Genomic DNA, 12,256 nt, shown 5'->3' on the forward strand with positions numbered 1-12,256 from the left:
ATGACACAACATAGAAAACTAAAGAATAAGCAACACGAACCCCACAAAAAACTAGGGGTGATCTCAGGTGCTCCAGAAGGGTAAGCAGATTATGTTCCACATGTGGCACCAGGTGACAGTGTGCACCTGGTTACATAGCTTTCATATAAGTAACATTTTTAACTTTTGTTAAGTTTTTACCATTCTGTCATACTTACAATAAAAAAATAAAATAACTAATGTTCAAATGTTAAGTTAAATCATGTTTTATTTCTATGTAAAATTACAAGTTCAAATACCCTAACAATACCTAATAATTCGATAGCAAGTTATATACATTCGAAAATGTGAAAAAATCGTTGGATACATTACTAAGTAAGACCATTTGATTAATTGAAGCTATGTAAGTATAATAAAGTTTGTGATAAATGGAAAGCCTACAAATAAAAATCATTTTTTGTTCTGATATATTTCCTTTAATGCAGACGTTTTGTCTTCGTGATTTGTTTATAAAATATGCCTTAATCGTGGTAGTTATTATCATAAAATCAAAGATATACAAATTGAACCAATTGCTCTGTAAAACTTCTATATATAATTATCGAGAACAATGTACGGAGAGTTCTGAATAGAAATACAGCTATGTAAATAAAGACACTTTCATACCTCAGAAAATTGCATTATACCTTTTTGGGAAGGTGTGGGAGGTGGAGAAGCTGATTTAAACATTTTCGAACTAGACTAGATTTAAACTGAATTTATGTTATTTTAATTTACGAAATGTTCTTAAAATTATATAATGCATAAAACTGCGTTAAAATTTAGATAAGGCTCAAACAAATAGAAACCGGATGTAAATTACCAATTGGGTTAATACGGCTTTTTCCGTATTTGACAGAGCCAAGAAGCTGTACAGCGACTCCACCAGTATTGCACATGCTGATTTGTCATCATTGAGGCTGATTTGATCATAACCTTTTATAATAAAATGATCAGGCATGTCCCCCTACTTGTGCCATTTTGGATCACCGTGTTCGTGTATTTTCTTCTTTTTATATGCTGAGTGTGTTTATTCACTTCTTTTCAGATGGTTATTATTATCTATATGTACTCCATTACCACCTTTTACACCAACGACAACATCGTTTAACCTAAAACGAAACAAACATTTAAGAGCTAAAACATTCTTGAAATAAAACGTATCAATCTTTTATTCTTAATTGATAATTCGAGTATATTCGGGAAGAGAAGCTATTTATGATATCCAACTTACATTTATGTAATGACAGTTTGTTAATTACAAGAAAGTTACCTTGTTCAAAGATATCTTATCTTGCAGAGATTCCAAACATGTGTAGTTTGTAGTTCTTTTTTTTTAATGAAATAAAGGAAACAATATCACATCATTTCAGGTTTATGTTGTCATTTTCAGACTCAAGCTTGCTTTTCACATAAAAAAGAATGCCTTCTATGTATTTCCATTAAAAGGAATGGATGACACAAGGTACCAAGATCATTCAATCAAAAGCTTGTATGTTTCCACGATATGTCATTTATAAACTTTTCACTCTAACAAATATCATTCATGTCAAACACAAGGGGATATACCTCTTGTTTCCTGAAACCGAACCGCTTCGTTAAATTATATAGATCATCATGAGGAGGCACCGATTGATTTAGAGAACAGTTAAAGCAAAAACTTTAATAATTTATATAGAGTCGAAAACAAGAAATACAGTATAAATGCAGATATCTCTCATATGGAAAAGTGTACGAGGCCGAACTTCATACAATGCTTAATATTTTATCGTATGTTTTTCTTTGTTGTGATGTTATGCTATTGTTTCAGAAAAAGGGAAAAGGTTTGGATCCATTAAAACGTTTAATCCCGCTGCAAATGTTTGCACCTGTCCTAAGTCAGGAATCTGATGTACAGTAGTTGTCGTTTGTTTATGTAATATATACGTGTTTCTCGTTTCTCGTTTTGTTTATATAGATTAGACCGTTGGTTTTCCCGTTTGAATGGTTTTACACTAGTAATTTTGGGGCCCTTTATAGCTTGTTGTTCGGTGTGAGCCAAGGCTCCGTGTTGAAGGCCGTACTTTGACCTATAATGGTTTACTTTTTAAATTGTTATTTGTATGGAGAGTTGTCTCATTGGCACTCACACCACATCTTCCTATATCTATTGTTCAATAACATATATCAAATTTTTATTTTACAAGAGCAACATATCAGAAACAAATGTGGCGTAAGAAAACAAATAAAAACCTGCCAGTTCGTAGCAAAATTGAAGATTTTCTATTATCTATTAATATTTGTCATTACCAACAATTTATTAGCATTTTCGTCGATGACTTTAAGATAAAGAGCAAACTTTAAAATTTATAACCTGACCTTGACCTTTTTCATTTGATGGAACAAGAAGTTTAAATTGATATACCTTATGTGTATTTCACTTAATGAACATTGATATATTCCAAAATACTACACATCTGCATTAAACATATACATATTCCAAATAGTAATAAAGTAATTTTAGCGGGAATTTCTCGCTACATTGAAGACCTGTTGGTGACCTTCTGCTGTTGTTTTTTTCTATGGTCGGGTTGTTGTCTCTTTGGCACATTCCCCATTTCCATTCTCAATTTTATTAATATAAAAGATAATATAAAAGACTTTTAAAGTAAAAGATGGTGTACCTGTCACTGGACAATGTATCTGCCGCACTGGGGGTTAGCAATTTTTTCAAGCAAAACTTGTCTGAAATTGAATCAATTCAACGCTATATAATTATTATAAATATTTCTTTACTCAAATTGACATCCTTCATATTTAATTGAGACATTAGTTTGTTAGATATATTCGCCTTGTTTATTCAACACCTTGCAATTAAAACACAATAAAAAAAACTCTCTGGAAGAAACTTCATCTTCCCATTCATAATTAACTATGTGCAAATGTCATTACTCACAAACTATATAGTATCTATCAAATTATAAAATTGGTAAAGCGTTGAGGAACTGGTAAATATTTGTACCAATAATACATTAATTATTTTTTCACAAGCATCATTCAACTGTTTTTGAAGATAATACTATTTTTAATAAAAATTCTGCAGTATGCAGTAAATACCAACAAACTTGTTTGTTTGTGATCAATTTTAATTACTATTATAGTACCAGTTTTCCTTTTGAAGAAGTCCCTCAAAAAAAATAAAAGATGAATTGAAATGTAAGATGCCATTGAAGATACAATATCTTATGAAAGCATATGTTTTAGGGAGGGAATGCCTAGTTACACCACACTTGCAGAAAAGACAACCATAGTCCAAAAAACCGATACGGTCGTCATAATTCTAATTTGGAGATTGCTACAAGAAATATTTGGATGAATCTACAGAACCTACCTTTCTCATCCTTGTAAACGAGGAACGTAAATTCTTTATCGGGTTCGCACGCTGAAGTATCCATAATTTCCCCTAAAATTACATAATTTAGAAAAAAATGAAAAATGATGCAGATCGTAGTATTTTCTATATTTAATCAAACGAGGAAAAACAAAAAAATTATGACTTTAAAATGTAAAATGCTCCTGATCTTGTTTAATCTGTCATTTAGTACTTCAACTGTTACAGTTCTTGTACATCATTGGCTTACACATATATCCAGCGTTCCTGATAAAGTTCCACACAGCAAAGCGCTTTGGACGCATGACATTTATAAGTGTTGTTCCCAATTTAAATTTTGACACAAGAAATTATAGTACTATGATATTGCTACCCCCCCCCCCGAGATAGACGAAAACTTCAAATTGTTTACGTATATATAGACGGTCTAGATACCAAAGTGACATTTAAATATAATTGTTCGAAAGCAAACCAATAACACAATGGGGAAAAAAAAGAAAAATAAAATACAAAAACCAATAAACAAAGCAAGACACAGAAATAGTTATATGAAAAAGAACAAGATGACACCGCCCACAATACGGCGATTAACTCAAATGCTACGGAGAGTTTACTAATATATATGGGTGTATAAAGAAAATGACGCAATGTATGTAAAAGAAAAGTATAAACATGTACGATTAAACACATCACAAATACCGGGAGTAAAATTGTGTATATGCGCCATACGCGCGTTTAGTCTACAAAAGACTCATCAGTTCAATGACGCTCTAGTAAAAATAATTGTAAAGTACGAAGTTGAAGATCATTGAGGATCAAAAGTTCCTAATAGTTTTGCCAATTATAGCAAATTAAGGTAATCTATTTATGAGGCAGAAAAGACTTCGAAAAATTTGTAGACAGTTTATACTTTTAAAGCATAATCATATAATGATTAATCGCCATATTTTCCTACCTCCATGAGCTTCACAAGGTGAGAAGTTTAACACCACATTTGATCTGGAAGACAACGCATCAGCAAAGGAAAGTAAAACTTCCCCTTTCAATAAAACATAATCCAGGAAATATTTTGCTCTTTCCAATCTAGGAAGTTTTCCTTTGGATAAAACACAATCTTTCAAAACTACTTCAGGAATGTATGGTTTTCCTTCGAATGTCTCCTCCATTAGATCAGTATCGATTTCATTCAAAATATTTTTGAAATCACATATAATGGTTCTTCTATAACATTCTAAAACAAAAATGAATGTGACGTCATACTTTATCCTTTAGCTACTAGTATATAATTTCATATACAATGTATGTTCTATAAACTTTTATATTCTTTTCCTTATTAGAAAACGATTATTTTGAACACTTATTTCACATAATTGACTTTTAACTTGTATCAAAATATCAAGAAATAGTTAAAAATTATTGCAGTGGACACTTGTCAGTACATTATATAATTCAAAGATCAGGTATGATTGCCAATGAGACAACAATCTTCAAAATTAAAATGCAATTATAAGCAACCTCATTTAACAATTCAACATTACCCAATTGATATTATTTTACCTGCACATGTCATTTTTTCAAGTCGATCTGCAATTGCGACAATATTCAATTCTCGAAGTGAAAATATCAATGTTTTCCACACTTTCTCGGGATCTTCTTCCATAAGAACCAATAAGATATCAGCAAGTTTGTTCTGACTGTGTTCCAATCTTCCAGTGATCGTTTCCAATCTTGCAAGAATTTGTGTGCATGGGTTAATTTCACTGTTGATATAGTATCTGTTGATCTTTATAACCTGCTTTTTGCTGAACTCTAGGCTTTTTCCTATAAAGAAAGAGAAAACAAAAAACTGGCAAAATAGTACTTTTAATTTTTTATTATTACAATAAAAATAAACATTACTGAGAATTGCCGCTTACATTTTAATTGCCCGCCCCACATGTGAAGCAAATTATGTGCATCCTTACCAAATTCTTCATCTTATTTGTATAGGTTTTGTGAATTTTGATCCATATGCACTTTATAAAAGAAAAAACATATTCGAGGAAAGGGAATAGCATCACTGTATATCGTAAATATATTAAAAACAAAACATTTAGCATACTTGATAGATGGTCAAATGGAATATATATCACATTAAGATACTGATCGACCATGTGAGACTATCATGGTTAATCAAGGTCTTAAAAAACTCACGTAGTAGATACTTACTTGCAGACTGTACACCTTGACTTACGTAAAGAAATTTACTGTGAAGATATTTTAAAATCAACCCATAGGTGAAAATTTTAGTGACCGATATTTAAATTCGTAAACGATTAGGAAACAACGAATCAAAGTAACAGAAAAATTAGTAAATTGCATAAACTCAAAACTCCGAAAGCAACAGGGAGCTTCGACAGGATTAGAGAGTTGGCTTTTTGGGGACATAATATCAGACTTTTTATCCGATTATTTGATTTTGTTGTTCCAAAGTATCATATTCTAAGTTATTACCCTTTCCGTCTTTTAGAGGTAAACTGTATGCATCCTTTGTAATAACTATTTTTATGGTTTGGTTAGGTTTTAGGGTTGCTTCAACATTCTTCAGAGACAAGCATTTCTCAATGTAAACCCGACAGTTGTTTTCTTCACACAATTCTTGATAAAAAGGTTCCTTGGAATGTAGAAATAGATGTATGCAGCCAAACTGCATATCATAAAGTACAATGTTACTCTCTTCTATAAAAGCATTCCATTCATTAACTGTGGTTTCAATAATTTGATTAGTTGACCCTTCATTGCTTGGATACAATGTCACCAGATGTGTGTCATGGTGTTGTTCTGTATTTCCAATCGAAATATCCAAATCTAAAGAGCAACATTTATTTAAATTAAATAAGTTAAAACTTCTTGTTTCTTAATTACTTTTCGAAATATTGATATCATCATATATTGTCGCAACACATTTACAAACAAATAAAAACCCTCTACATTGTTTATCTGCATATTGACCGTTCCATATAAATAACAACTTCCCAGTCGAAACCTCTGCTGGTGGATTATCAGTCCCCGAGGGTATTTCGTTACTGACAGAATATATAATAATCTTCTCTGAAATGGTCCGTTTGTAAATTTGGAATTATAAATAACTAAGGTTTTTAATCCTTCAGGCAAAATTGCCCTTACATAAATTTGGCTATATGTCTATGTCTTTTTTGGTCATATAGTTCTTCAACTGTTTATGTTATTATACGTTATTGGCTTTCAAAAATTTAGTGTTAAATGTTCCTCGTGAAGGTAAAATACATAAAAGCAATTCAGACTCCTGAACTTTATAACATGTTGTTATAGTTTTTTCCCATGATGTCAATTTAGATATTAAATAATGTTCATTGAGATCAACTGACTAATTGTTGTTTGCATCATACGTGTATCCTATAACAAAAAGAGAAATTATAGTCGGGAAGAGAGATAAGTCGAAACATATATCTTGTTATCAGTTTATGTAAAGTACATGAGTCGGAATAATAGAAGAGTCAAGTGAATGGCGAAAGAAAAAAAGGATAAAGTGTATAGAACATATGTTTTCTTGAACTATGTCAACTGTTAGTGATTTGAATAAACATGTATTTTCATATGTAGAAGTTTTAATGTTATTAAATACACAAAGATACAAGAATATCAGACTTAAACACACACTACCTAGTTCTGATGTTTCACCTATAATCATTTCTTCGACTGTTTTTAAACCATTTTCGTGAAGTATCGTATTCAGTATTGGAATCTTGTCATCAGTAACGTTTTGTACTAAGATGTCGTAACATGTATTGGCTTTCTTTGACTCACTGCCTTGTAAAATCGTGTCTCTTTCGTCGTCGTTAATTAGTTGCTTTCTCCTAAGGGAATCCACTAGCCTTGTATTTGCCTCTAGCTTATCCCTGAAGTATCGCTTAACTTTGCCATGTTTCAATTTGCTGACATGACCTCCAACTAAAGAATTATATGCATAATATGATGCAGATGTATTTGTAGAATCCGTTCAAAATAATATTGAATGAAAAGTTGTCTTAATGACACTCATACTTCATTTTCTTAAATCTATATTTCATTAAAAAAAATATTGCAATATTTTTTTTATAATGTGTTTGACTCTTTTATGTATTCTAAATTTATATAATTAAGTTTAACCATTGAATATAGAAATGTTTTCTAACTTTTTATTTTTCTCATTTGATTGATGTTCCTTTTAAACTTTTGTAGATACGCGTACTTGGAATCATGAAATGGTTTTTATAAACGTCTAGTACTCACCTTCTGCCATTACAAAGTTATAAAATCGGCAAAGTACAGAATGCTGAGCGTTTTTTAATACAAATGACGTGTCACCTCTATTAAAATCTGAAAGGGATACAATATATTTTATTTATGCAAATGTGAATCAAGCTTTTAAAGGTTGAGCCTATTTCTTTTATTGTGTTGATACTCATCTGAAGGTTCGATGCTCTTCAACTTTATACCTCTTTGGCTTTATAAGTATTTTGATATGAGCGTCACTGATGAGTCTTATGTAGACGAAACGCGCATCTGGCGTACTAAATTATAATCCTGGTACCTTTGATAACTATTTACACCACTGGGTCGATGCCACTGCTGGTGGAAGTTTCGTCCCCGAGGGTATCACCAGCCCAGTAGTCAACACTTCCGTGTTGACATGAATATCAATAACAAGGTTATTTTTATAAATTTCCTGTTTACAAAACTTTGAATTTTTCGAAAAACTAAGGATTTTCTTATCCCAGGCATAGATTACCTTAGCCGTATTTGGCACAACTTTTTGGAATTTTGGATCCTCAATGCTCTTCAACTTTATACCTGTTTTGCTTTATAAATATTTTGATATGAGCGTCACTGATGAGTCTTATGTAGACGAAACGCGCGTCTGACGTACTAAATTATAATCCTGGTACCTTTGATAACTAATTCGACATGCACGTATCAAAGACAGTAAACATGCTCAACAATGCCTTAACAATTATTGTATTTTTGTCTAAATATAACAATTTGATTCAAATTTGTTTTATAAAAACCACTTTCAGTATTTAAAATCCTTTATTCAACTTTTACATAATTTTGTCGTTAGCTTATTTTAGCGCCACTGATGAGTCTGTTGTACACGAAACGCACGTTAAGCATACAATATTTAGTTCTGGTTACTTTGATGACTTTATTTTCAAACAGTTAATGAAATGTTCAAAATTATCAATCTTACTGCATGACCCATAAGATTATATTTATTTTACCGAAATCTTTTATCAGATGTAAACAAACTCCCTTTTTCTCATTTTTGAGCATGTTTTATTTTAATGAAGTTAATTTCATCAAAGTTAATATCGACGTTATGCAATTTGAGCATAGTACTTTATCGTTTGCTTTTCCGTGAGTAACTTACTTTGGCCCTCACCAAGTTTGAACATTACTGTATATGATTTGTTTGAATTAAATTTCCGCCAATCTTCACTGTAAAAGCTGCAAAAGATTATATATGCTAATAAACAGACCAATACAAATATCGGAAACAAAGAGGTTTATGTTTTGTGTTCAGCATTCAACAGAGAAAAGATCGGTTTTCCTTAAAATACTGACACAAAATATATTTTCTTATTTCACTATGTAAAGAAAAATAAATCATCATGACTTTCTTTTCGAAATATTTTAGTTTGAAATTCGCATGTTTCATGAAAAAATCAAACTTATAGTTTTCAACACTTTTCCGAAAAAATAACAGAAAGTTTCATACGGAAAGAGATCTTTTTAGTGAAGTGTTTATGCATCTGTAGGCCTTTGATGTTTCTGAGATTATTTTAACAAAAAAAGCGAATAATTGTTTCACTTTTTCACTTTCAATAGTGTTTGAACAAAAAAAATCTTATATCTTAATTGTAAATATATCTCGTAGCTAGTGCCCCTTTAAGAAATAACCGATTTAGTTTGATAAATTTACAAAAAAGAATGAAAATGTTAAATAAATATGAATTGTGTAAAAATAATTGTTTCACCAATACAGAACATGCTGGTGTACGTGTAAACGAAGATATTTCAAACGATCTAACACAAGCCACATGTGTTTATCATACATGTCATATGAATCAAAAATGTTTTTTCCAAATGATTAAAAAAAAATCAAAAGAAATTAAAAAATTAACAATATAATGACCAAGTCCAAGTTGTAAGCATGTATTTTTACAGATATTTGAGAATTTCAACGCCTGTGTGATGAACAATAGAAAAATCATATAATGTTTTGTTTATCTCTTTTTAGATAAAAATTTGATTTGGCTTTGATTTTATACAGATAAAAAAAATTATCAGTCGATATTTAAGTTTAACATTCCTGAAGTGCTTTCTATTTCACGTTTAATTATGTTAAATAAAAATTTTAATTCAAATTTATGATTACAACTGTCAATTTCGATCCGCATTTTACATCTTTTAAGTTATAAACAGTGTTTTATTTTTTCATGTACAAGAAAGTATATAGAGTACGTGACAGTTCAGGACAAACAAATCACTAACTGTTCATAAACGGATCAACCGCAAATGAACAGTGCTTAACCAATTGTTTATCCCTTAGTTACTGTGTCTGCTCTAAGTTATGAATATGAAAGTTTGTTTTTCAGTCACTCCGTTGGTTTATAAAGTTATTCATGTTTTCTGTTATTATAAGTTTGCTCTATTCTACATAAACATGATTCATAAAGGCTGTACATTAGTATTCCACGAAAGCCTTATTTTATAGAGTATTGTTATTGTTAAAAAAACTGAAGCCAAAGTTGTATTGTAGATATATGAATACTTATAGTCGTTTCAAACTGACAAAACAAAATAATACTAGGACTAGTAAATGTGTTCATGTACACAAAATAAAACACGTGTTTCTGAAAAACAATTCACCATTTACGCTGTACTCAATACCAAAAGTATGGAGGGAAAATGAATAAAAACCACAAATATCCTTTACCGTTAGTAGCACAGAGTATCATCGTAACTAACCTTTATACGTGGAAGTGATGACAAACATTTCAGTTCTGTTGATAGATTAGCTATAACAGTTTTGTTTGAAATATATATACACATAAACTTGGCAACAAATCATAATGTTATCTGGACTTTGAGATACATATTTTATAATTTAAAAACTCAGTTTAAATGTAAATGTGCAAATGTGGTCTCTCTAATAACTCGAACTATTGGGAGAATTTAAAAAAGATGAACGATGATTTTTTTTCATTTATGAAAATTATAAAATTAGTTATATTCGTGTATTCTATGGTGTACAGAATTAGGAGATAACTGTTTTGTATTTTAAGCTTCGACGGCATCAATTGGGGATTTGATGGTCGCAAATTGAGTTTACTGGCGACGCGTTAGCGGAGACAGTAAACGGGTATTTGCGACCATCAAATCCCAAACTGATGCCGTCGGAGCTTAAAATACAATATTGTTATCTCCATTCTAATGAAACTGACAGAAAACAATGTTAAAACATGTATTTAAAATCTGTCATATGCCGTCTGCGCTTACGCGTACGTCCCATAGCATCAATTGTCAATTGATGCCATGTAAGAAAGTGACGTTATCCAATCAAAATGAACGTTACAAACGTTGTTGCATTAGAATTTTACACCGTTGTAGGAAATTTATACACTCTAACATGTCTAAGGCGCAATGTTGGAAAACAATATTTTGATGATTTTTTTTTAGAAAAGTTTTTTATTTTTTTTATTTTAATCTTTCCACTCCATTTTCTGGTTTTTTTTCAAAATTTAGCAAAACTTTTATTTTTAGAAATGTTGGCAACATTTTATTTATCACCAGATGAACAAGGGTGGGTGTTATTTACATCCAGTTGATTAACCAATCAGATTGCAGGATTTTGGTTGCGTTAGAAATTATTATATATTATTACCTTGCACAAAACTATATAAAAGGAATATAAATGACGTAAATAACGGGACAATACAACATTAAGACTCCAAAAAGACTCTGCCGATCACCGAAGCTTATGTACAAACTCCTCAACACTGTAGAATTTGGTATTACTCATGACTAAAATTCCTTCTTTAGTCATCTTTTATAGGTTGTTATTAAAGGACACTTACTTCTTCAAAGACTTGATTAACGATTTCAGCAATATCGACTTATTTGAAGAAATTTCATAGTGGATAAAAAATAATACAACACATTGGAAAAATTGCCACTGGAAGACGGCGACTTGTATAAGGAGTGAGTCGACTCACAATTTTAGTCGTTCCATATATCATCTTGCTTGTGATTTTTTATGTTTAAAATGTCTATCTTTTTATTCTTGTTTTCAACTTAATAGGGAAAACGCAAAAAACATAATAATAAAATCTCCATAAACATATGAAATCCATTTAGAAGTTGACTGACAATTTCTGACACATTGACTTATTCATATATCTTGTCGTGCTGATCTTGTTTTATTTTCAAATTTATATCTATCTGTTTCAGTTTTTGATAAACAAACTAAGAAAAATGTTTAAAAAAACATCTATTAAGGGCACTTAGTCTTGAATTGGACAACGATTTGTAGATATTGCCCTGAGGATCATTTTTACCATCTAAAGTATCTCTTTATACTTTACGTTTTATTGCAGTGCAGAGTTTCTGGTGTTTTGTTGTTTTCTTCTGATAGTTGATGCGTTTCCCTCGGTTTTACTTTGTATACAAGATTTGTTTTCGCTTAATCACTTAATGACTATTAAACAGCGTATCCCACTGTTGCCTTTATTTAAAGTGACATATGAATAGGCCATTACACAAAAAATTGAGGGTAATAAGCTCAATAACCTTTTTAAGTCGTCGTCT

At 30.8% G+C, this 12,256-nt stretch overlaps 1 protein-coding gene across 1 annotated transcript; it reads right to left on the reverse strand.

Annotated features, from left to right (window-relative positions):
* Positions 1-221: 221 nt before the first annotated feature.
* On the reverse strand, positions 222-10,454 carry LOC143074378 (uncharacterized). Its single transcript, XM_076249864.1, has 10 exons — positions 10,418-10,454; positions 8,817-8,893; positions 7,679-7,765; positions 7,070-7,357; positions 5,882-6,235; positions 4,946-5,209; positions 4,344-4,619; positions 3,389-3,460; positions 2,682-2,742; positions 222-1,130 (listed from the first exon to the last, which is right to left on the reverse strand). The coding sequence occupies exons 2-10, from the start codon at positions 8,839-8,841 to the stop codon at positions 1,049-1,051; spliced, it is 1,509 nt and encodes a 502-aa protein (XP_076105979.1). The 5' UTR covers positions 8,842-8,893; positions 10,418-10,454; the 3' UTR covers positions 222-1,048.
* Positions 10,455-12,256: the final 1,802 nt, after the last annotated feature.

Source organism: Mytilus galloprovincialis, chromosome 5, assembly GCF_965363235.1.
Source record: "Mytilus galloprovincialis chromosome 5, xbMytGall1.hap1.1, whole genome shotgun sequence".
NCBI classification, from domain to species: Eukaryota; Metazoa; Mollusca; class Bivalvia; order Mytilida; family Mytilidae; genus Mytilus; species Mytilus galloprovincialis.